Raw genomic sequence first — 27,034 nt, 5'->3', positions numbered from 1 at the left:
GCTAGTGAACACTTCATCAAAACTGGAGTACAAAATGGCACTTGATGAATCGGGCCTCAGTTCTTAACAATGGGGTTTGCTGACTTCTATTACCACCTTACTCCACTCAAAACCCAAAAACTCAGATGACTGAGCATAGAGGAACTAACTACTAACTCGCCGCAATGCCTCGTGCCTGCCCCTCCACGTGAAATCCCCAACCCACAATAAATCTACAGGGTAAGATAGGAAGAATTCCACCTACCCCAGATCTTTTCAAATTTTCCCGGACATCCTCTATTTTGATATAACGTGCGTTCATATGGAATGATCGAATTAACCAGATCAATCCAAGCTCTTGTAGCTGGATTTGAGCTCCCCATCCACCGCAAAGCCAATACCTTCCATGCCATAAAGAGCATCTCGCGTAGGAAAATATCAATGTAATGATCCCAAGTCTCCTCCTCCCATACCCCAAATATACAAACTAGTGGGTCAAGGGGAACTGGAATTGATAGCAATGATGCAAGTAGTGATGTCACCTCCCTCCAATATTGAAGAACAACAGGACACCTCCATATCATGTGGATGAAGTCTGCATCTAAAGCACGGCAGATGTTTGAAACCGACCCATCTTAAAGAGCCTTATCGGAGTTAAGTACGATTGGTGTAGTATGTATAACTGGGTCATCCTATTGTTAACTGATGGGGATACTTTAATTGGAGATTCAAGAATGTCGTCCCATTCCTCCTCTTGCATACTAGAAAGAAGTCCCCCCCACTTCCCTTTAATATAATTGACAGTAGACATAGCTCCCGAAGATAGCAAATAGGTATATAAGGAGAATATAAGACACTTTGACTTCTTTGTATTGCATTTTTAGGGAAATGTGTGACGCCCGAAAAACAGCAATTCTGACGTTATTATTTTTTTTTCAATATTTAATGTATTGTTTAAATAGTTTTTTTATTTTGATAGATTGTACTTGTTAAAGACACAATGATACCAAATATGTTTTTTTATTCTTTATTTTTTAACTGAAAAAGGAAAGGAGATTTAAATCTACTGTACATTATTTTAAAATTTTATTTATAAGTGCTTGACCTGTGTAATGCAATACTGTAGCATAAAGAAAAATTTACATTCTCCTGTAAAGCTGAGACACAGTGCTAGGCTCCATAGGAGTACCCAGATGGCAGAGAAGGGGGCCTCCCGTAGGACTTTGGCTGTCATGATAACCCAAAGCTTACCCCATAACCAGTTTATAGAGGTGACAATGGGTACCAGTGGAGCACACCAGCAACTAGTCCATTTGTGTGCTGCTCTCAGTCACGGAAAGCTGCATCCAAAAAGTTAAACAACAGTGATCAGAGCTCACTCCAATCACTGCTGTTAACGTCAGGTGCTAGCTGTATAGTATAACCGGCAGATGCGGGGTATGGTGCAGACTCAGTTCCTGAGCTGGTATCGTGCACCCAATACACCACACACTATTACAGTGGGGAAAATACCGTAAGTATTTGATACACTGCCGATTTTGAAAGATTTCCCACGTACAAAGAATGGAAAGGTCTGTAATTTTTATTGTTGGTAAACTGTAAACTTCACCTGTGACAGATAGAGTCTAACAAAATCCAGAAAATCACATTGTATGATTTTTACATAATTAATTTTCATTTTATTGCATGAAATAAGTATTTGATACAATAGAAAAACAGACCAGAAACCTTTCTTTCCAATTGCAGAGGTCAGACGTCTCCTGAAGTTCTTGACCAAGTTTGCACACACTGCAGCAGGGATTTTGGCCCACTCCTCCATACAGATCTTCCAGGTTTTGGGGCTGTCGTTGGGCAACATTGAGTTTGAGCTCCCTCCAAAGATTTTTTGGGGTCAGGTCTGGAGACTGGCTAGGCCACTGCAGGACCTTGGAATGCTTCTTACGGAGCCACTCCTTAGTTGCCCTGGCTGTGTGTTTTGGGTCATTGTCATACTGGAAAACCCAGCCAAGACCCATCTTCAATGCTCTTACTGAGGGAAGGAGGTTGTTGGCCAAAATCTCACAATACATGACCCAATCCATCCTGCCTTCAATACGGTGCTGTTTTCCTGTCCCCTTTGCAGAAAAGCACCCCCAAAGTATGATGTTTCCCCCACCATGCTTCACGGGTGGGATGGTATTTTTGGGGTTGTACTCATCGTTCTTCTTCTTCCAAATACGGCGAATGGAGTTGATACCAAAAAGTTATTATTTGGTCTCATCTGACCACATGACCTTCTGCCATTAATCCTCTGAATCATCAAGATGGTCATTGGCAAACTTCAAACCGGCCTGGACATGTACTGGTGTGAGTATGGGGACCTTGTGGGAGTGAGGTTTTGGTGTTTGTGTCACACCTCAGGTTTTTGTTTTTTTTAAAGAAAAATAAAATGGCTGACTTTTACAACCAGAAACACGATCTTCCACCACATGAAGCTCAGTTCAGCAAAATATAGTGTCAGGTTCTCCCTTAATACATTAAAATGCTGGAAACTGGCCTTACATCAGCCATGTTACTACAGAATACTGTAGCCCTAGTTATTAAAAAGTTCTGCCAGTAGTAGTCAATCCCACTAAAAGGGTGCCAAAGAACATTTTAGGCCTCAATTATCAAAACTGGCTTTGTTGCCTATAGCAACCAATCACAGCACAGCTTTCATTTTACCAGAGAAGTTTAAGAAATGAAAGCTGAGTTCTGATTGGTTGCTATGGACAACAAGGCCAGTTTTGATAAATGAGGCCTACAGTGTTATTAGGGACCATTTTAGTGGGATTCACTATTACTTCCTGAGCTTTTTATTAACTAAAGCAAAAGGATTCTGTAGTGACATGGCTGAAATGGTCATGTCAGGCGATCATAATACAGCCGCATTTTATTCTAAGTGTCCTTTTTTTAAGTCATTTTTGACACATGTATGACACCATCAATTCTAAAGTGTATACACTTAATAACTAAATATACACAGTATACACCCATATATGTGCATATCAGCTGGGCCGGGCCTCACTGGGTGTTATCTCCAGCTCTGTACATAGGGTGGTGCGTTGATGTCACTGTCCTAGTCCTTGTCTGGGTGGTTTTGACATCAGCAGAATTTGTGACTCTTCGGTATCTCCTCTGGAGCAGGCCATCTGTTATCATTCTTAAAGATGCTTTTCTAAGTAAAAATGGCAAATCAGACCTGACCAGATACAAATTTTACTAAGAGTTCAGGCCTTCCTTCCCCCATAATAACACAAGCAGGAGCCAATAGTGGAATGTAATAGGAGCCATATGCAGGGGTGTAATGGTACCTGAGGGTTCCAAGGTCCCTTCAGTCTCATAAAACATCAGTAAAAGGCCACGTTCACACGATCAGTATTTGGTCATTATTTTACCTCAGGATTTGTAAGTCAAAACCAGGAGGAAAATTATAATAGAAACCCGTCACCATTTCTGTATTTATCACCCACTCCTGGTTTTGGCTTACAAATACTGAGGTAAAATTCTGACCAAATACTGATTGTGTGAATGTGGCTTAATACTGAACCTGGCCTTACAAGTAGCACATAATAGGTAGGGGACCCTGTTACAGATTTTGTATTGGGGCCCCAGAGCTCAAATACGGCACAGTTATATATTCAGTACCTCTCCTTTCTTCGGCCTAGGCTAGAATACTTTTCCTATCCGTCATTGGGGCTCATGTTCATTTTGAAGCCATAAAAATACCCTAAGTCGCACCAAGTATTGGACTCCCACTTGCTATGTGTCATTTATAATGCTGATAGAAGAAGGGTCCAAGACCCGAGTTCACTTCTGGTATTAAATCTTCAAAATCTATAAAATGTCTGCTTGCTGTCAGTGAATGAAAACTAAAAATGTGCTGCTCTTGCACAGAAGCAAAGCTCCTTTCTGTCTATCGAAGCCAGCACTGGCGGACACAGACCGAAAAGGGCCCCTGTGTAAGAACAGATTATGGGCCATTTACAGTCCAAGAGCTCATAATAGTGCACAATTTCACCTGCATTTTAAGTGGAAATGGGCCCCCTTACCTCTTTGGCCCCCAGGTTGCACCAATGATGTGTTCGACCCTGGGAGCCAGTGGTCTAACTTGAAGCCTCGATGCAAAATCTCCATCTGAACCCCATTATTATGGGTCTTTAATAGTAGTGGTCTTCTTTTGGGCCCCTCTAAGTTCCAGAACCCCGGTGTGACTGCAAACAATGCACCCAGGGTAACGGGACAGAATTAAATGCTGTAAATGGACGCCAAATGTGAACATTTCTAGTTGTTGACTTCAAGCACAGATCTTGCAAACAGACAATATTAGAAATTCACATGGCTTTTCGATATGTAACCAATAAGCTTTATTTATAGCACTTTGCACTGAGATTTTAAAATGTTTGAAAATCGAGTTGCAAAATAAATATTGTCACCCAGCTTTCCAAGAAATATCAGCTGAGTAGAGACTCATTGACTCGTATCAACCTTTTGGGATTAGGTAGAGATGTTCTGTAATGTTTGTATAGGTTCTTGTACTTTATGGCTCTCCTCCCCCCTCTGGAAGCCAACATTACATATGGGGAAAGGCCTCTTGCGTCATTGTAACTGGAAATAAATTGTGGCTGCATTCCTCTTGAGCAAAGTACCGGATTAAACTGCACACTCCACATCATTGTTGGTTCAGTCATTCACTGCCCAGTGATATTATATGGACAGTATCATTAACATTTCCAAAAGTAAAAAAAAAAAAAAACATTCAAAGTTTCTACTATTAAATTTTTAAGGTAAGATCTCCCATTCCAGACCCTCATGTATTAACCAGGGGTGAGTGGCTACAATCACCCTATCAAAGTTAAAAAATATTTTTGGGTGTGTGTTGACATTTTACGAGATCCATAGCTTTATCATGCTTCCTACAATGTCAGCCATGACAGGGTTTTTTTCTTTTTTTTTTTAGAATTGCCAAGTTGTAGTTTTAATTAGTAACATTGTGGGGTACATTCAATGTTTTTTTTTTTAATTATTAATTTTAATTTAATTTTTGGAGGGAGATGTGCCTATCAATATACAGCAATTCTGTGGTTTCCATTTTTTTTTTTCTCTTTAGTCATTTACCTTATGGGCTAAATCATGTTATATTTTGCTAGCTTCTTTATTTTTGGATGGTAAAAAAGAGGGTGTTTGGAATGTTTATTCTTATATAGTTTTTTAAAACTTTTTATTTTGTATCACCCCTAGAGGACTTGAACCTGTGATTGCTTGATTGCGTCTACCTTATACTGCCACACTGCGGAATATAGTCTATAGTAATTGCCATGGTCTCTTATAAAGCTCAGCCTGTGGTCAGGCTTCACAGGAGCACCAAGATGGCGGTAATGGGGTCTTCAGGAGACTCCCAGCTGCCTAGGCAACCCATTGGCACTTCGCAATGGTGTTGCGGGGAGTGCAATATGCCCTTGAACAGATATTCAAGCATGATCGCACCAATTAAATGCCACTGTCTAGCTGTGTATAATATAGCTGGCACCTGACAGGCATGGCGTGGGCTCAATATACCCTCTCTATGACAGATATATCCATCATAGGACATAAAAGGGTTAATGGACAGAGCTTCAATTCTGCTCATATCCTGTAGACAGATGTGGCGCTGTTTATACCAACTATTATTTTTCTGGTCTAGTTCTTAGAACCTAACCCAATAGCATCTGATATCATCGATGGAAATGAGGGCTTGGTTTCAAGTATTACATCCGACTCGTTAAATAAAAATACCGAGAACCATTTCTTCTCCTCTAGTCACAGAGACACTTGTACAGGACAGTCTGTGATCTGTCCCATGATCTGCTGGGCGTGACATGGTAGTGTCACAGATAACGCACTCTATTGGTCTTATCTCTTATGGACACTCTCATCATCCCAGTGAAAACTGCTGCCTCTGGCACTAAGATAGTCCCAGCCCAAAAAGCTATTGCCACCTGAATAGCACAGGAAAGCAATTTGTCATACAGATTGTTTACATGGTGAACTGAGAACAACATTGATTTTTGTTTGCTTCCATGTGCCCCTTTTGGTGCTGCTGAAGATAAACTTTGGACAGAATCAGTCTCCAACACCTTCTGGCAGAAAACCGTATTGTCCTATCTCCTTTCCTTTGCAGAAAGAGTGTTCTTAGCTGCATTGTCGTGCTACTGGAGAGGCTCTGCTCCTTCTCTGACAATCAGGACAGAAGGTTGTATCTCTTACCTACTCTGTAGGGAACAGAGTGTCATTGTTTGGGTACCTGGATGAGAGGAGAATGAGCATGTGTGACCAGCACTCGGCTCATTAGGTGGTCATGCACAAAGCTGAACACTTTACACAGTAGGTGGCGCTATACTATGCAAGTAAATGTCATAACTCCGTAGTAAGTAAATCCATTACAGAAGCTGATGCAGCCCTCAACTGTGACTGATATACAGGATCTAACACTCATCATTAAGTATTAACGTGCACATAATCTTTACACAAAACGTGATTGAACCTTTAAGATAACTTAACAATCTAGTATATGGCTGTCAGAATTTTACACTGACAGCAGATGTTGGGCGAAAAAACGATGGAGCACGTGGAATTTCACCATATAAATTCCATACATGCTAAATTATGAAAATTGCCTGGTAATGCAGCCAAATTTTGGAGACATTGGGTAGACCAGAGACCTATTGCTACCAGTGACTTACCAGAGTAAGTGATGGCGCAGGGAGCTGATGGCTCTCTGCTCCACCACCTTTTCCAACCGTATCTGTGTCCGAGGATCCAGATACAGTTGAAAGTCTGGGAGATTTGACAACCACTTCAGGAGGAAATAGTCATCAAGTATCGCTTAATCCTTTATTAGAATGGGAAAAACTGCCTCTAGGGGACGCCAATTTTGATTAATTCAGAGAAGCAAAGGAGAATCTAGTTGGCAAAGTATACAAATCGAATAAATGCGGTCACGTGACTGCTCGATCATGGAGTGAATACATTGCACATTGTCATGGTTCTACAGTGACTGCAAACTTTTCTTTTCAACCCAGAAAACCCCTTTAAAAAGAAACTCTAAGCATAACCTATACACTGTGTTATGACCAATGCAGGACATCTCTAGTAGCCAAAACGTGTAACCACAAGCTGCTATGGAGCAATGGAGGGATTTCCTCTACTGGTTGTGTTTTCTCAATGGTTGTCATTTCAAAACAACACAAATCTATTACTCCAGGCAAAACGTGCAGGATACTGTAGGACTTTTTGTATTATCTAATGCTGTCACTGCTTCTTATTGCAGACACCGTAACGTGTGAACATGGCTTCTCTCATAAAACTCTGTCCCTTCTACACCCGGGACCCCTCGGTGTTCCTGCGGTTTGCTCAGCCAATGATCCTGCGCAGTGCGGAGCGTTGTCCAGTCATGGTGACCCGGGCATTGGCTACTTCTGCCACTAACCAGCAGAAGGCCAAGGACACCACACTGTCCCCTGGAGGTAAGGCATCGTTCTATGACCGTAGTCTTATAATTTTCTTCAGTCCATTGACTCTACTTATGCTATCGTATTGTACTTTATTAACTAAAATGTACCCATCTAAATTTATATAGTCCATGATAGATGACATCAACATTAACGTTTCAGTTTCTTCTGGAGCCTCCAACCGGCGCACTCTGGCTCAAGCGGCTCCTCAAGCTGCCACTGCCAATGCCAAGTGTCCATTCATTGAGACAGAGATGGAGAAAGAAGACAGTTTTGTTGTCCAGAAGGCCAGTCGTGAAGTTCAGGAGGATCTAAAGGCTTTCAAGACAGGTACAAAAATTGCAAATGGAGACTTGAAGGAAGACATAAAATGAGTTATGGCTAGGACAGAAAATATGGAAAGAAAATGTTCAAGATGAGATTTAGTATAGTGAGTGACCCTACCAAGACTCCACAGGGGCATGGAGATTAGGTGTCAGGTTTTATCAGGAACTATTCTTGGTGCCACCCATGTTGGAATGAAGGTATTATTTTATTAGATTGGTTTAGTTTTTTTTCAGGGGGGGCTTGTAAATTCTGAATCCTACATTAGTGTATGACCCCAGATCTAGATCTACAAACACTATGTCAAAATTAGATAATACTGATTAATATAACTATACCAGAGGTAGATGGACTTGTCCACCAAATAAATTTATGGTAGGCCCAGTCTTTAATACAAAGATCCAGCAGAAGACAACACCATTTGGAACTGACTTTAGAGCCAAACGTTTTCCACAATGGTAGAATCATAAATATTCTACTACATGTCATGAATTGTACATATTCTTTATAGAGCGTAGACCCTCAGATTTATTTCCTCTGGTGGGGCACATCTGACACTGATTGAAAGTATTTCCCTAACTATAAAAATCTGATAATCGGGTGATCAAAAAGGTATGGTAATTGATAAAAGCATCAATAAAATGATCCATACTTTGACGATCAGGTCAAAACTTAATTTTACCTTATTTATCTGTTCACCAGATGTTCTTAGTTCTCTGCTGTATGAAGTCAAGTCAAACTTGAAGAAGAAGTTCTATGGTGACTCCCCTAAAAAAGTGAACCTTGGAACTGGGGCTCCTCTCATCCCAACTCATTTGATTAAAGAAAACATGTCAGGTATATTACTAGTGTTCTCAAAAAAAGTTGTTGGTAAATCAGAGTTACCAAGTCTTGATGATCCTTCATTTGCTCATCAGGTGGAGCTGCCTTTGGCTACGATGAATTCTTCAACCGGAGGATTGAGGAGAAGAAACAGGACTACACGTATCGGGTGTTCAAGACTGTGAACCGTAAGGCCAATGCCTACCCATTTGCTGAGGATTTCTCTGACCTCCAGGGAAAAAAGAAGGAAGTGTCCGTTTGGTGCAGCAATGATTACCTGGGCATGAGCAGGCACCCTCGGGTGCTTAAAGCTATTTCGTAAGTACAGAAAGGCATGACTGCGTATCCCAAGATTGGTCCTTCGAGATGCCGCATAATGCCTACCCCCGACCACATTCCCCCCAAAGATATTCATCTTCCCCTCAATTAAGACATGACAATTATTTCTTTGGATAATTTGGCCACAGCGGCCATTTTTATTAACAAAAACAAACATAAATAACACCATTTATACATTTGTATATAAAACTTGAGGGGAGGGTTCTTGGAGCTAATAAATCTGGCACCCAATAGGCAAAAGCCCAAAACCAACTTTTTAAAGGAAAACCTAATTTACCCTCAGCCGTAACCACCAGCTCGAGGGCACCATGTAACCCGTTTTCCGGGCAAACAAAACCCAAAGCTCCCGAGGTAAACTCCCCATCCAGAGCCAGTAAACCAAAGCCAGATCAGTCCCATAAAACACCAACTCCAAGAACCCCGCCCCCCGCCAACCACGAGCAGCACTGAACACCTCAGGCTCGCGAGTGCCCCACCACCGCCATAGCTCTCTCAACACCTTCCTGTATGGCCAACATACACAAATCCAGACCAATATCATTCAAATGAACGCCATCATTCCTCCAAAAATTTCCCACACCAGCCTCCAATTCAAAATGCCGAACTGCCACACCCCCATTCCGGGAGACAAAGCTTGCCACGGCCCTGTTCAGCTTCACCCGGGCCCTATTGATCCCCTTAAGGGAACGTACCGCCCTCCACATTTTCCTAGGCACGATGTCAGACCAAACTGTCACCATCCCTGGAAAAGATACCCACAATCTCAAAAAATCAAAACGGATATCCCGAATCAACTCTCGCACCGGCTTAGACCCCAAATCATTCCCACCCAAATGCACCACAACAATGTCCGGGGAAAGATCCAGACTAGCAGCGCGGGCAAACTCGGATAGTATCCTGCACCACAACATGCCCCGAAAACCCAACCATCGGACCACCACCGCATCTCTCTTAAAACCCAGTTGCCTACCATCATGCCTAGCATCAGCACGAATCGCACCCCAATGCACAAAAGAGTGTCCGAATATCCAGGCCAGCAGTGGGGTCCGACCTGCAAAATACAACAACAATTAACACCCACCTAACAAGTAACCAACATCAATATCGAACATAAGACAAATACCGATTAGACGACCACCTGCCAATACGCCGAATAACCTCCGGCCCCAAACACAAACCAGCAGCCTCAGACGCCGCCCCTATCCGAAATGAATGTGACCCAAAAGAAAATAGGTCAAGGCCTAACAATGTCAGCCCTTTTCTCAATACCGCCGTGAACTGAAACCGCGACAAAAACTCACCCTGTCGGTGCCGTAAAAGTGGGCCAGACCTGTCAGGCCACAATCCCCAATAATCCTCCAAACACCGATGAGGGCACATCAAACCCGCAACCACCTTCCCTAAAACCACACGTTTTCCTTTACCCAACTGATCGGTCTTTGACCGCCTAATCCAAAAGGCGATACCACCAGCCCAAAATTCCATATCCTCCGCTAACAAACCCCCGCTTTAAACCTATTGGGGGACACCAACTCTCCTAGTCTCAACGCCCCGAAAAAGGCCAATGAAAACACCAACCGAAACAAAACAGCCTCAAAATGAGAACTACAAATTCCCCCCAAAGCCTCCCCCAAACGCTCCAATGTCCCAAAAGATATGGGCCTACGCGCATCGCAAGTTACCGAACCCTTCCGAAAACCTTTCAACGCCTGCCGAATCAAGAAATCCTTAGTAACATCTACGGAACCTTGAAGCTTGAAACCAAAAGCCAAACCAGCTATAAATTTGTTCAGCTTTGACAACGACCAACCCCATTCCGCCGCTGACCCAATCAAAAGCAAAATCGCCATCACTCTGTCACCATCCGATTCAACTGAGCCCAACTGTTCCAACCACCCTTCCCAGATATGCCATGATGATTTGTAACCTGACCACGTCCTTCCCGACACCGAGGCCTGTATCAACCGACCTCCTCATCCGCAACAATCCGCCACAAATGAGAAGGGCATGGTGTTCCTGCATCCTCCGCTTCTGGAGCCAACTCCCGGAAACGCTCCCACTGCAAACGAGACAAAGCATCGGCTATAGAGTTTTGAACGCCGGGAACATGTACAGCCGAAATCCATGTATTCAACTCCAGGCACCGCAAGACTAACTCCCGAACCAGTCTGATTACCGGGGGAGAGGAAGAAGAAAGACTATTAATCACCGCCACCACGCTCAAGTTATCGCAATGGAAACGAACCCGCCTATCCTGAAACGTACTACCCCAAATAAACACCGAAACCACAATTGGAAACAGCTCAAGCAACACTAAATTTTTAAATAAACCAGTTTCACACCACCAATCAGGCCATCCTCCAACACTCCATTTTCCTGCCCCATAGCCAACACTGCCAGCTGCGTCCGTAAAAATTTCGCAATCAAAATCATTCAAATCTTCCTGTTGAATCAAAGCCCTACCGTTATAATTATCCAAAAAACGCCGCCAGATGACTAAATCCTCCCTATGCTCTTTATTCAAACGTATGAAATGATGTGCCGACCGCACTCCAGCAGTCGCCCTGGACAATCTCCTGCAAAATATTCTGCCCATAGGTATGATACGGCACGCAAAATTCAAACGCCCCAACAGCGATTGCAACTCTTTTAACGTAACCTTGTGCAACTTTTCACATCTCAGCACCTCCTGCCGTAAAGCCAACAACTTCTCCTCAGGTAACCTGCACTCCATCCTCTCCGAGTCTATGAGAATACCCCAAAAACTCAAAACCGTGCAAGGGCCCTCCGTTCTTTCCTGCGCCAAAGGCACACCAAACTGTCCCGCCACCCATTCCATGGTAGCCACACAACAGAGAATCCAGCGGGCCGACAAACAAAAAATCATCCAAGTAGTGGATGACAGACGGAACCTGGGAAACATCACGAACAACCCACTCAAGAAAAGTACTAAAGGACTCAAACAGGGAACATGACATCGAACAACCCATAGGCAAACACCTATCCAAATAAAAACCCCCGTTCCAAAAACATCCCAACAACGGGATACTATCAGGGTGAACCGGAAGCAATCGGAAAGCCGATTCAACGTCCGTCTTAGCCATTAACGCCCCAGCCCCATACCTACACACCCATTGTACCGCAGCATCAAAAGAAGTATATACCACAGAATAAAGCTCTTCAGCGATGCCGTCATTAACTGACTGGCCCTTTGGATATGACAGATGCTGAATCAGTCGAAACTTATTAGGCTCTTTCTTAGGGACAAACCCCAGAGGCAAAACAACAACCCCCTCCACCAGTAAAACACTAAACGGCCCCGCCATACGCCCTAACTCAACCTCCTTCGCCAATTTAGCCGTAACTACGTCCGCCTGTAAATTAGCCGACCTCAAATTCTTTTTTGAAAATGGGATAGTATGAGCCGGATGAGGAATCTGAAAACCCTCAGAAAAACCTTCCCACAGTAGCCTCGCCTTTTCCCGATCTGGATACCTACTTAGATAAGGGGCCATCCTTTGAACCTTCACTGGTGTCACCCCCTTGACCGCCTCCAACTGCTGGTTTACCCTTTGCTTTTTTAAAACATTTGGCCGCTCCATGCGAAGCCCCGCTGCAGTGAGAACAGACATGCTTGAACTTGCATGTACTGCCATACTTGCATTGGCCGTCATTAAACTGCCAACACATCCCTGTTTTGTCCTTAGCCCCCTGTAACCCCTGTCCCCCAGCTCCCTGTCCCGACTGCTGACCGCTACTCCCACCCCCCATGAAAGGACTGCCCAAACCGCGTTGGAGCCATAGCTTTCAACCACAACCCTATATCTTTTTGATCCCATTTTATCTCAGGCCTGACCGCCTTCCTTTGCCGAAACTGCTCATCATACCGTAGCCACGCCTGGCCCCCGTACGCCCTGTATGCTTCCCCTATAGCATCCAAGTAGCAAAACAGGCCTGAACAGTTGTCCGGAAACTTTTCCCCGATAACACTTGCCAAAATTGAAAATGCCTGCTGCCAATTCACAAACGTCTGCGGTATTAATCGCCAGCGCCTCTTTTCTTCCTCCTCCTTTTTACTATCCTCCTTCTTACCCTTGTCTAAATTAAACTTCTCCAAAGGCAGGAGGGAGAAAATCTCCACATATTCATCTTTCCAAATTTTTTCTTTTATTTCTTTCTTTAAATGAGCCCCTAACGGCCCCTCAAAACACATAAACCTCACCCTTAGCTCTATCATCCAATTTAATCGTATCCCCTTTGTCCTTCTCCGTTTGAACCAACACCGACACCCTTGGCGCCGACGCTTGCCCTACGCCACTCGCTCCATCGGAGCCCACTACCACTCCTGCACCCTGGCCAGACGCCGGCAACCATGCACCTACCGGAGACGACCGCGCACTATCAAGGCCCCCCCATAAGGCCCCCCCATCCAGTCTCCTCAAAATCTGAGACATACCCGCCAAAAGCTCCCTGACCCCCGGAACCCCAACAGTGCTAGCCCCTCCTCTCCCTGCCAAATCGACCCCCCCATAACAGCTATCCCCAGACCGAACCCCACTATCCATCTTTGCAAAAGAATCAGCCTCATACTCACGAAGCTGCGCAGGTGCTGTGTCCCCGCCAGCCGTGCGATCACCGAATTCCCGTGGGTCACTCCCGGATCCGGAATCCTCCGCGCCGCTGTGTTGCTCCTGGCCCGCGCCCCTGGCCTCCTCGTCACCAGGGGGGACCGGAGCTGAAGGAACGGACCTCTCCCTCGACCTTCTGGGCGACCTGGACCTGGCGGCTGCCAGCCCGTCTCCAGGCCTGTCTTCCTGCTGGGCCCTGCCACGAGCCCCAGCATCTGCCGAACTGCGACCCTTCCGAACTGGGCCAGGCTGAGGGGTTGAGGTATGCCTGCCCGTCGCCCTGCCTCTTGAAACGCCGATCCTGCCAGGCACCCGGGGTGTGTCAGACCCCGGGTTACCCGTCACCGAACCACTGCCGCCATCACTGCTGACCCTCTGCGCCGCCGCTGCTCCCTGAAGGCTCCTCCTCGTCGCCGGCGCTGCAGCGGGTGCTGCTCCACGCCGGGTAATGCTCCTGCTCCCCGCCGCCATGTTTGGCCCTTGAACCGGATCCACTGCAGGTACTTCCGGTGCTGCCCACACCTCACTTCGGGCCTGCACTGCTGCTGCTCCCGATCGCCGCCCAGCACCAGCAGCGCCGGCCGGAGGATTCCTGCCGGAGGGCAGGCCGGGGCGGATTAGTGACCCGCGGCCCACGCCCTCCGCAGGGTCCCGAGAGGGGCTCCGTGGCCGGCATCTGCCGCGCGCTCCCAGCTCCGGGGAAAAACGCTCTGGGGGACGGTCCTCCTCGATCTGGTCCCCTGGACACCGGGACCACCCAGTAAAGATGCCAGCTGATCCTCCAGCCAGCCGCCGCGCCATCTCCCGCAGCTGCCCCAATATGGCATCCACAGAGGACATCATGCCCGTCTTCTCTCTTCTCTGACTAAAAGGTAATGCCCCCCTTTCTCGCACTTTTCCCTACAGGTCCGCCCCACAAGCTACGGGCCACCCCTTTCCTCCTACCCCCTAAACCAATCCCCACTGCCCCTGCCTTATTTTAAACGATGCTCCCCCCAGTCCCCTTGGCAACGCAGTCATGGGGAGCTTTCGTTTAACTGCGTTCCTACAGCCCCCCCGCTTTAGCATTTGTCCAGGAGGACTGTACACAAAAAAGTGTCGTCCATTCACAGTTTAGCTTAACAAGCTTGTTGACAGATGGAAATATATAGGTCACACAGGTTATTATTATTAATTATTATGGCGCTTTACATGTGGGGAGGGGTATACATAATAAAAACAAGTACAATAATCTTGAACAATACAAGTCACAACTGGTACAGGAGGAGACAGGACCCTGCGCGCGAGGGCTCACAATCTACAAGGGATGGGTGAGGATACAGTAGGTGAGGATAGAGCTGGTCGTGCAGTGGTTTGGTCGATCGGTGGTTACTGCAGGTTGTAGGCTTGTCGGAAGAGGTGGGTCTTCAGGTTCTTTTTGAAGGTTTCGATGGTAGGTGAGAGTCTGATATGTTGTGGTAGAGAGTTCCAGAGTAGGGGTGATGCACGAGAGAAATCTTGTATGTGATTGTGGGAGGAGGAGATAAGAGGGGAGTAGAGAAGGAGATCTTGTGAGGATCGGAGGTTGCGTGCAGGAAAGTACAGGGAGACAAGGTCACAGATGTATGGAGGACACAGGTTGTGGATGGCATTGTATGTCATGGTTAGGCTTTTGTACTGGAGTCTCTGGGTAATGGGGAGACAGTGAAGGGATTGACAGAGGGGAGAGGCTGGGGAATAGCGGGGGGACAGGTGGATTAGTCAGGCAGCTGAGTTTAGAAGAGATTGGAGGGGTGCGAGAGTATTAGAGGGGAGGCCACAGAGCAGGAGGTTACAGTAGTTGAGGCGGGAGATGATGAGGGCATGGACTAGGGTTTTTGTAGATTCTTGGTTTAGGAATGTACGGATCCATGAAATATTTTTGACTTGAAGGCGGCAGGAAGTGGAAAGGGCTTGGATACGTGGTTTGAAGAAGAGATCAGTGTCAAGGATTACCCCGAGACAGCGAGCTTGTGGGACTGGGGAGAGTTGGCAGCCGTTTACTGTAATGGATAGGTTCGTTGGGGGGGTCGCGTAAGATGGAGGAAAGACGATGAATTCTGTTTTGTCCATGTTAAGTTTTAGAAATCTAGTGGAGAAGAAGGATGAAATAGCGGATAGACATTGAGGTTGATTTTCACACAAATTTTGGAGCACATACCAATGCAAAATTTTTGCAAAAATTTGCCCTCCTTTTCAATGGGATATCCACCTCGCTGTTCAAATTACACAGAATTTTCAGCAACTTATTTAATATCTGCAACGGGAAATAGAAATAATCTGTCATTTTTTTACCCGGATTTCATGCAAACCTTTAGTACAGCAAATTTTTAGCCCCTATTAGATGAATTGAAAAATCATGTTAAATATCCACTTGATAATGCTTGGTTTTTACGCTGATTCCCAGTTGGAAGAGCAGCTCTGGAGCACAATCTGCTGCTCTGATAAGTGAAATATGGTGCACTCCGGAGCGTGTCTATTTCCATATAGGTAGAGGCACTTGATGATTGTATGCCGTCTTGCTGGAAAACTAGTGATTGGTTTGTTATAATAATTGTAATATTATGAAGTCTCATTGTTTTCTCACCAGGGAGACTCTTAAGGAGCACGGAGCTGGAGCAGGTGGAACTAGGAACATTTCTGGCACCAGCAAATACCATGTGGACCTGGAATGTGAATTAGCGGATCTGCACCACAAGGACGCAGCGCTGCTCTTCTCCTCCTGCTTTGTCGCCAACGACTCCACTCTGTTCACTTTGGCAAAGATGTTACCAGGTTGGTAAAGTGCGTCTGCAAACTTCACTACTATGAATGTTCCCTAGTCATCATATTATTGCACAAGAGAAGGTAAACTGAGTCCTTGCTGTGAGGACCAAGGACAGATGACGGGGCTGCAATCTCTTAATTTTCAAAATTAAAAATAGTAAACCCCAGTATGGTTAATTTATTACCTTATTGTTAGTAAGAAATCATGGAATAGAAACAGAGGAGAACGAAGAAGAATTGAGGGAAGAGTAGAAGGTAAGAGAAGAAGGCAGATGAGAGAAGAGAGGACCACAGAAGGGAAATGATGGAAAAAGGAGAAAAAAAGGACAAGGGATGTGTGGAGAAAAGAGGGTAAGAAAGGGAAAAGAAGGAAGAACTGAGGGAAGAGTAGATGGTAAGAGAGAAGGGAGACTGGAGAAGAGACACGGAGAGAAGGGATGTGTGGAGATGAGTGAAGAGCAGAAGATAAGAAGGGAAGAAGAGGGAAGAATGATGAAGGGAAGAGTAGAGAGTAAGAAAGGATAAGTCAGATGAGAGAAGAGGAGAAAGGATGTGTGGAGAAGAGAAGAGAGCCGAAGATAAGAAAGGGAGAAGAGGGAAGAGTAGAGAGTATGAGAGGATAAGTGGAGAAGATAACCAGAGGGTAAGAAAGGGAAAAGAGGAAAGAATAGTAGTAGATTGGTAATAGAGTAGATGGTAAGAGAGAAGGCAGATGGTAGAAGAGACAAGGAGAGAAGAGGAGAAAGGATGTGTGGAGATGAGTGGAGAGCAGAAGATAAGAAGGGAAGAAGAGGGAACAGTAGAGACTAAGAGAGGATAAGCAAGATGAGGGAAGAGAGGACAGTAGAAGGGAGAGGAGAAAGGATGTGTGGATAAGAAAGGAAAGCAGGGGATATGTAGGGGAGAAGGGGGAAGGACTGAGGTCAGAGTAGAGGGTAACAGTGGAGAAGGCCAACAAGAAAAGAGAGGGCAGCAGAAGAGGGAAAGAGGAGAGAAGAAAAGAGGAGATTGGATGTGTAGATAAGAAATGAGAGCAGATGATAAGAAGGGGAGGAGAGGGAAGAGGAGGGATGAAGAGTGAAATAAGGAGTGATGAAGAGAGATGAGAGAACAGGAGAGAAAAACAAAAGAAGAGAATGGAAGGAAGAAAACAATGGGAGGGAGATGAAAGGAAAATGGTGAGGATAGGGGAAAAATGGATGAGGAAAGGAGAGTATAAAGGAAGTGAGGTAAAGGGCGAATGTAAAGTCGGGGAGAGGAGAGAAAAAGGAAGAAGTGGGGTGTGGAGGAAGAGAGAAGAATGGAAGGGAAAAAGGGGAGTAAAAGAGGGAAGTAGAGAAAAAGAGAATGGAGAGAAGAAAAGGGAAGGAAGACGAGAGAATGAGGAGTGAAGAGGGTCTGTCAGTACCTTCAGCAAATTATAAGGCAGAAGTCCTATGTAACAAAGCACTAGTGCAGATCCGAGATGTGACTGCTTCATACAAGTCACAGGGCCTTCCGCTGTAGCATTAGAAATTAATTCCAAATTGTTTCCTCATTGTTAATAGCCAAACAAATCTGCAGAAACCAGGCGGCCATTACCAGTAAGTTCTCTTTCACACTAGCGTTGTGCACTGTACGTCGCAATGCGTCGATGTGGAGAAAAAACGCATCCTGCAAAGTTGTGTGCAGGATGCGTTTTTTCCCCATAGACTTACATTACCGATGCATTGCGATGCAGTGCCACACGTTGCAACCGTCGTGTGACGGTTGCGTCGTGTTTTGGCGCACCCCCGCCACAGAAAAAGTTACATGTAACTTTTTTTGTGCGTCGGGACCGCCATTTTCGACCATGCATGCGCGGCCGAAACTCCGCCCCCTCCTCCCCGTACCTTACAATGGGGCAGCGGAAGCGTCATAAGACAGCTTCCGCTGCTCACGTCAGGCATTTTCTTCACAGTTTGCGTCGGTACGTCGGGCCGACGCAGCGCGACGGCCCCGTACCGACGCTAGTGTGAAAGTAGCCTAAGTCAGCCATTTGTAATTCATTCCTAACAATACAGCGGGAGGCCACTGCAACCTGTATGAAGCAGCCACATGTTAGACGCGTGCGAGGCGCATGTCCACCGCTGCGTAGGACCCCGGCCTCCAGGCGCTTCTGCTCCCCCCAGGCTGCCCATAGAACATTCGTAAAATATCCTACAAAGCCGCTAATATAATCTTAGAGCAATAACCAAATTCAGGTTACAGCAGAAGAAAGGAAACGACCGGCTTTTAGTTTTGTGGGGTTTTTTTTTGTCCTTTTCAATTTCGGAGATTGTACTTAAATAAAAAATGGTATTTGTCTTTCTTTTCAGGCTGTGAGATTTATTCTGATGCTGGAAACCATGCGTCTATGATCCAGGGCATCCGAAACAGTGGAGTGGCAAAATACGTCTTCCGCCATAATGATCCCACGCATCTTGAAGAACTGCTCCGTAAATCTGACCCTAAAACACCCAAGATTGTCGCCTTTGAGACCGTCCACTCTATGGATGGTACGTTCTCCAGCACAGCTGAATGGTCGGTCGGACAATGACAAGTTTTCTATTTCAATTCCTGACTATTGTGCAAAAATCTCTGCTTGCTGCCAGTGAATAGAAACGTATATCTCATTTCTCAGGTATTTATCACCTATCCTGTGAAAAAGAGATAATAATGCATTCTAGGACATTCCTTTCAATTATTGCAATATCACAAAAGAGCAATATGGTCAGATTTCTGCACCTCAACTGCAGCAGCAGTTCCCAGACCCACCACTGTTTGGACCACCCAAAATAACATCATCAGATTTCTTTACGATGTCGTTAATCCCTCGGTCAGACCAGGATTCATAATAATCTATTTCTTGTTCAACCATCATTTCTTACATGATTTACAGGAGCGATCTGCCCCCTAGAGGAGATGTGTGATGTAGCACACAAATATGGCGCCTTGACTTTTGTGGATGAAGTGCACGCGGTGGGGCTTTACGGGGTGCGGGGTGCAGGAGTAGGAGAAAGAGACGGCGTCATGCACAAGATGGATATCATCTCGGGAACACTGGGTAAGTTCAACAACAATTCCTAAAGTATGAACTTACTGATCGCTGTGGGCCTGACCGCTGGGACCCCAAATTATCCTGAGATTGGGGCCCCAAAACCAGGCTCTGCAGAGCCCAGTCTTGAATGGAGCGGAGGTGTGCATGCTCCATGTCCTTTCCATTCATTGTCTATAGGACTATGGGAAATAGCGAAGCGCTGCACTCTCCTTTCTCCAGCAGTCCCATAGACAATGAATAGGGACAATTGCTTGCAATACTATTCCATATGTATAGATTTGACACTCAGTGTTACCACTAACCCTCTACTGTTCCTCCTCCAGGGAAGGCATTTGGCTGTGTCGGTGGCTATGTGGCTAGCACTGCTGCCCTCATAGATACAGTGCGCTCATATGCTGCCGGATTTATTTTTACCACCTCTCTGCCCCCAATGGTGCTTGCCGGAGCTGTGGAATCTGTACGCGTCCTGAAAAGTGAGGAGGGACAAGCTCTCCGGCGTGCCCACCAGCGCAATGTCAAGCACATGCGCCAACTGCTCATGGATGCTGGGCTGCCTGTTATCAACTGCCCCAGCCACATCATCCCCATACGGGTAAGAGGGGCCCCTACAGGTACGGCTCTGTATGTCACTATCATACGGGGATCAGTGGATGGGTAACCCATTCTGTTCCACACCAGGTTGGAAATGCCGCAGTGAACACCAGGATCTGTGACATCCTTCTGTCCGAGTACAACATTTACGTCCAGGCCATCAATTACCCAACCGTTCCCCGTGGAGAAGAGTTGCTGCGGCTGGCTCCCTCCCCGCACCACACTCCTGACATGATGACCTATTTTGTGGGTAAGCAAATAGTCACCAATAGGACTACAAAATCAGACTACACAGTTTGTTTGTAGTCTGTAGCCATGGAAACTTATAAGTCTGCAGCTGTATACACAAAACGGCAGTTATTTGTTTGTTTTTTTAAATCGAGGCTATTTGTTTTCACACTATTTAACACTGACATTTTTAGGTTTTTGCGTCTTTGTTTTTTTCCTCCCCTGGTTCAGAACCTTTTAGAAAAAAATGAATGTGTTTGTGTCGACATTTTCTGAGAACCAGAACTTTTTTATTTTTTAATTTGACGAAGCAAGTTTTTCTTTTTTTACATACTAAGCTGAAGCTTTTACTGATACTATTGTAGGGTATCAAAGAACAAACGGTGTGCTGAAAAACGGAAATCGTGTCGTGTGGCCACACGTGCAATCAAATGTCAAAAAAAAAAAAGCATTGTTCCAGGTTCTTAAAATCCAAAATTTATTAGAAGATCTTTAAAATTTAATAGCAGAAAAAAGGTTCACATGACCAGGTATTCGGCAACGCGTTTCAAACTCTCACAGGCGTCCATTTATCAAAGCTAAACATAGTAAGTCCTATGGGATATTTGTCCATTAGTACAACCAATGAGACCCCGACCTCATGTCACATGATTAAATAGGAACATCCGTAAAAACAAAAAAACATACAACCCAGAAAAAAATAATAAAATACAATATATGCACAATCATTTGAACATCAATCAAAGCCCAACACATTTAGTAGTGAAATATGACTTCCTTGTGGGCATTTAAACCCGCAGGATAACAGGTCCCAAGGTAAAATATCCAGGATACCGCCCTGGATTTTAAGAACCCTTTTTATTTAACATTGTGGGGTATACATGACACTCTCAGTGCTTTTTAATGTATTTTTTCATGGAAATGTAAAAGATCACAGAGAAAAAAAGCAGAGATGATTACCTGCTGAAGCCTCCAAACAAATGCACTATTAGGGTGCAGCGGACCCGATAAATGATGGCAACAACACAGGTGCAAAAAATACCGATGAAATAACCACTTTCAATCCAGTGTTGGCTGTTTGGCATTAGTGCACAAAAAGATAAGAGATAATAGTCTCTATGTGGCATTGTTCACACAGGCAATGCAGAGCATCTGGTTTACAGCCTATTACTAACACACATACAGGCGGGCCGCCCAGTGCAACAAAATGCATGCTGTGTGAATAGAGGCCTACAGTTTTGTAGCATTGGGCGGCCCGCCTGTATGTGCGTTAGTAATATGTAAAAACCAAAAAAACAGCAATTCTGTCTTTTTGATTTTTATTATTTTAAGCTTTTAATGTGCAGTTTAAATAATTTTTCATTTTGATAGATCAGACTTTTTTGGGCACAACAATACAAAACATATATATATATATATATATATATATATATATATATATATATATATATATATATATATATATATATATATATATATATATATATATTTATATTTATTATTTTCTTAAAGTTTTAGTATTATTTACTACATGCAGTACATAATTAAATCAACACTCACCTATGAAGCCCAGGCAGGCACACCCTGAGCTTCATAGCAGGACCATCATGGCAGCCATGGGAGCCTTCGGCAGGCCGCTAGCTTCAAAGGTAACTCACCTGAACCCAAAGGATCACATCACAGGGACTGATGAGTGCCAGTGTAGAGTGATTGACAGCAGTGGTTCAACAGCAGCGATCGGAGTTGGATCTTGTTGCTGTTCTTACAGACAGATGCTGCCTATGTAACACAGCCCACATCTGCTGGATGTAGGACATTCTCAGTTCCTGAGCCTTCACCATAAATCCCTTACAACCATATGATATAAATTTATGCTATTAAGGGGTTATTGTCGTGCTACCCGAATATCACCTGTGACAAAAGACCCTATAAACACTAGATGTTTGTCCTACAATAACCCCGATGTACATGGTGGCCTAAACTTTTTGGTTAATTTTCTACAGAGCGTCTCGTTGAAACTTGGAAGGAAGCCGGGATGCCACTGCAGTCACCATCTGCTGCCGAGTGCAACTTCTGCCACCGCCCCCTACACTTTGACCTGATGAGCGAGTGGGAACGTACATACTTTGGAAACATGGAGCCAAAATACATCACTATGTACGCATAAGCCTGAATGGAGAACCTCTACACACCGGTGTTAGAAGTCCAACCATAAAACTGGCCCCTACCTATGTATACAGTCCCATTGGATAATCACAAAGTATTCAAATCTAAGATACTCAGCTGACTGACATGGCTATACTGTCACTGCAACGGAATATGATAGGGGGCTTAAAGGGGACCTGTCACTTGCCATAAATATGTAGTTTTTTTTACCTGGTGTAAACGCTGCTGTTTTCCTGAATCCGGTGCTGGTTTTCTTTTGTTCCTGCGTCTCTCCGTTCCCAAGATATGGCCTCCTTTTCTCTTTATGTAAATCTACTCTTGTTCTCTAAGTGGGCGTGGTTATCAACTAATCTCTGTGGACGTTTTCTTAAGAGTCATGCTCACTTTATATGCATGGAAGAAGAAGCCATATTTCAAGAACGGAGAATCGCAGGAACAAATGAAAAACAACTCCGGATTCAGGAGAACAGCAGGATTCACACCAGGTTTAAAAAATTACACATTTATAGCAAGTGAAAGATCCCCTTTAACACTTAATGGACTAGTTTAGTCTGACATAACCACAATTTTTTTACACTCTATCACTACAAGTACCAAAATATTACAATTCCGCTTCAATAGTTATATATTTGCATATATTACAGTTGATTTATCAAAGCTCTCTGTTGCCCTTTGTAACCAATCACTGTGCAGCTTTAATTTTTACCAGCACAGTTTCTAAATTGAAAGCTGAGCTCTGATTGATTACTATGAGCAATAGAGAGACAATTTTTTTCAAAAGTTTTGATATGAATCAACTGCATATAATAGATATATCGCCATGTCTTGGCTGCGGGTGTGTTTGAGATGTTCACACGTCAACTGACAATAAAGTGTTCTGCAACGTTATCGTGCTTGTGTGTGATACGATATTATTTAAAGGGAAACCCCTCTTATATGTTATATCATATAAAATATCCTTAGTGAAAAGGAACCCATCAGCAAAATTGTGCTGCCCTATATTTGAGGGATTTGGAGTCACATGATCTTTTTATTCCGTGACCAGAGAATGTGGGAGATCAGGTGATTAGAGATAAGCTGGTCAGGAACCCCAAGAGCAAACTAAAACCAACCATTATTATTTAGCACTATATGGTGGTATTATTTTGGAACTGATGACAGTAATATGTTTGCTCTTTAAGGGAGTATTATTTTGATGCATAAAATGTGAACATTAAATTTATGTTTTATGTTTACTAGTGTTTTTATGTTTACTAGTATTTTTTTTCGGTATTATGTGAGCTTTATGTTTACTAGTATTTTTCTGAATACTAAATAGTGAAATTATGTGGACTGCATTTTTAGTATTATTTTCTTGGCACTAAATAGTGGTATTACCTGAGCTGTATATTTAGTAGTATTTTCAAGGCACTAAGTGGCGGTATATTGTGTGCTCTATATTAGCAGTATGTTCTTCACACTGATGGCAATGAAATGTGTGCTCTTTACGGTAGTATTATTTACTGTAGTGTAAAATGTGGGCACTAATTGGCGATATTATGTCGGCTGAATATTTAGTAGGAATTTTTTTATCACTAAATGGCAGCATTATGTGAGCTGTATGTTTACTAGTATTGTCATGGCACTAATTGCAGTATTATATTAGCTGTGTATTTAGTAGTATTTTCTTGACACTTAGTGGTGGTATAATGTGGGCTGTATGTTTACTAGTATTTTCTTGACACTCAATGGTGCTATCATGTGAGATGTATATTTAGTTTTCTTGCCACTGATGTGTAAGGTGCACAGGGCGGTAGTCATGGGTCGAGGGGCTGCTGTGTCCCCACACCCTGGCACCCTACAAATAAACAGTGTCGCGGCTCATAACACTCACGTTTCGGCAGGAGGCCTCTGCTGTCTCCACGTTTCCAGATCCAGAAACAGCCGTACATACAGTAAACCAGGGGATATTTGCTTCATAACCAACAGTTCAACCTTACTTAGCTGTCCATGTTCAAATCAGTTCACTTGATATTACAGCACAGAACATTTCCATGTTCTCTGTTCGTTCGGCCTGAGCTATCCCTTCCCTTAATGGCTCCCGTGGCCCTTGGGATGCTTCATCTGGCCCTGCAGCTCCCATGAGTTCCGTCCCGTCTTCCTAACGCATCTTTGTCTGGCTTCCACTTGTGGGAAGGGAATAAGGCACACTTTCCAGTGCCTAATTATGGCCGTAGGCTCGAACATTGCAAGGATGTCCACAGAAAATTGATCGCCCCCCCCCCCAAGGGCCGTGGGGTACTCGGTACCGGGCCCTGTGGTTCACAGGGGGATGTCACGGTGGCTGACCCGGCCCGTGGCCCTGGGATGTCCATGTAAAAGGGAAAGGTCTTTAAAGGGGTAGAGTTTATGTTCGTGACGCCACCTGTGGTATTCGGTCAGGGTGACCGACGCTGCTTTAAGGGGTCCGCTGGGGTGATGTTATGGCAGCTAGATGGTATACCTTCCCACAGGTGAAGTATGTCCCCAGGCCTTTCCAGTGTGTAGATGGTGAATGGTGAGAGGCGCAGAGAAGAGCGAGGACACAAGGTTGCAGTCTCTTTACCTTTATTGAAGACTTCAGCATCCACAGTCCAGGGCACCAGATCACAGGGCAGGCAGAGTCCGGCCGGTTTGGAGGCAAGTCCAGAGTCCCCTTGTCCAGGTGGAAATCAGTAGCCTTCCCTTGCGCTTCAGTGGTGTAGTCCCTTACTGCCTATGGCTTCACATAAGGGTCTCACAGATGCGATGTTTCGCTCTCTCTGTCCCCCATATAGGACAGGACAAAACCCGTGACTGGTGACTTGAGCCTGTTTATAGGGTCTCTTAGATAACCCGGCTCTGTAGGTGTCACCGTGCCTCCTGGGTGTAGGTGCGGACAGGTAACCTGCAATTAGCTGTCCTGCCGGTCTCTGAAGTAAGGCGTAGAGCTCCTTACTACCTCGGTGTTCCAGCTATGGGGATGTTGCGCCTCAGAAGGAGACAGCTTGAGCGGGGCTGGTCCCCTTCTGGTATCCTCTCCTTTGCTTCGACTTCCTTCATGCTCGCTGCAATACAATTCTGCCTTTCAATGTCTGTTTCTGGGAGCTGCAGCTCTGAGGGCATCCAAAGCTCCTTTAACCTTCTGTCCTCCTCAGACTCTGGTCTGGAACTAACTGAACTCCTGTCTGGAGCTCTGCCAGGAACTGACTAGCTTTCCCTACAGACTACCAGTTATATCTATATACGGGGAGTGACCTAATAAATAGAAGCAGAAGCTCCCCCTGGTGGCCTGTGTTTTGCATGTTTGTGATACCTGGATGCAGTTATCCTTCTTTACCTCCAAACGTAGCATCACTCTCCCCGAGAGGAAAGCAATACCACTGCGACGACCAGGACCCTAGGGCGCCGCAAAAAACAGTAGCCGATGTTCTCATGCTGCCTGAACACTCCGTACCTTTCATACCCTCCAGCCCCCTGGCCTTGAATGCAGCTAACACTCTCTCACTTACAATCTAGTCTTCAGCCATCTCTATCTGACAAAACCCAGAAGTTCTCCTTTTATTAATAGAGATGAGTGCAGCACCCCAGAGTCCTGGTCGTTGCAATACTGACGCTCCGCCACTAAGGGGAGTGGTGGTACGTCTGATGGCACTAAAGGAGTTCACCTGACCAGGTATCACAGTCACACATTACACTTCACACTCTGGCCACCAGGGGGAGCAAAGGGTTCTATGTATTAGGCCACTCCTCACAATCTGGTAAAACTGGGGGCTGGATAGGAAGTTAGCGAGAAGCTGACTGGGTTGGATCCAGGCAACATCCTGTGGCAGAGGGTGTTGCGGGAGAAGATTCAGGTGGGTCCCTGTCAGGGGTGGGATCCTGACAGAGACCTAGCGAACAGGACAGAACGTTACAGAGCCGCGCCTGCACTCGAATGCGGCGGCATCTTAAGAAAGGAAACGAAGCGAGGTTTATTGTGGAGAAGTGAGAAACCAGATCACAGCACAAAGGAGAATAAAGCCAGTAGGAGTCGTGCCTTAAGATCGTGGCAACATCCTACTGAGGCGTGTAGCCGGTGGCCGGAACGCCAAGGAAGTATTGGGCTCCATGCATTACTTCAAACAGCGGCAGGGCAGTTGACTTTAGGTTGGCTGTCTCACCTAAATCACCTAAGCAGACATAGGAGGCAATTGTGGGAGAGGGGGCGATGCTAGGGTCCCGGAAGAACTCCAGGCCTACCCGTCATACGGGTGCGTCCTAGCCATATCATCTGGGGGACGGAGAAGAACATCAGAACAGATACAAGTTGTGAGAAAGAACATCAGAAACAGACACAACAGTTGTGAGGACTATCCCGTGTCCCGTGGTGCTCAGCAGGGAGGTACTACAACACACAGGCGCTAGAAGGTAGGCACTGATTTCCACCTGCAAAGGGAACTCTGGATGTGCCTTCGGACCGGCCGGTCTCAGCCAGCCCTGTTAGCAGTACTCTGGATTGCAGATCCTGAAGCCTTCAGTAAAGAGGTAAAGAGACTGCAACCCTGTGTCCTCGTTATGCATCGCGACTTGCACCACGCACCACCATCACACCTTTCATTGGACGCCCC

General features: G+C 45.2%; 1 protein-coding gene across 2 annotated transcripts in view; it reads left to right on the top strand.

Moving 5' to 3' along the window:
• The window catches only part of LOC143805035 (5-aminolevulinate synthase, erythroid-specific, mitochondrial-like), an 82,054-nt gene extending 58,739 nt beyond the window's left edge, over window positions 1-23,315 (top strand). For both annotated transcript variants that reach the window (XM_077283776.1, XM_077283775.1), the window contains 10 exons: window positions 7,307-7,502; window positions 7,650-7,817; window positions 8,514-8,648; window positions 8,729-8,951; window positions 16,209-16,393; window positions 18,721-18,900; window positions 19,284-19,448; window positions 19,766-20,034; window positions 20,121-20,283; window positions 22,265-23,315. In XM_077283776.1, coding sequence (XP_077139891.1) covers window positions 7,325-7,502; window positions 7,650-7,817; window positions 8,514-8,648; window positions 8,729-8,951; window positions 16,209-16,393; window positions 18,721-18,900; window positions 19,284-19,448; window positions 19,766-20,034; window positions 20,121-20,283; window positions 22,265-22,428 — 1,830 coding nt within the window. In that variant the 5' untranslated portion in view covers window positions 7,307-7,324 and the 3' untranslated portion in view covers window positions 22,429-23,315. The remainder of the gene's footprint in view (window positions 1-7,306; window positions 7,503-7,649; window positions 7,818-8,513; window positions 8,649-8,728; window positions 8,952-16,208; window positions 16,394-18,720; window positions 18,901-19,283; window positions 19,449-19,765; window positions 20,035-20,120; window positions 20,284-22,264) is intronic.
• The last annotated feature ends 3,719 nt before the right edge of the window (window positions 23,316-27,034 follow it).

Source organism: Ranitomeya variabilis, chromosome 2 (genome assembly GCF_051348905.1).
Source record: "Ranitomeya variabilis isolate aRanVar5 chromosome 2, aRanVar5.hap1, whole genome shotgun sequence".
NCBI classification, from domain to species: Eukaryota; Metazoa; Chordata; class Amphibia; order Anura; family Dendrobatidae; genus Ranitomeya; species Ranitomeya variabilis.
This window is presented reverse-complemented; position numbering and strand designations above follow the sequence as displayed.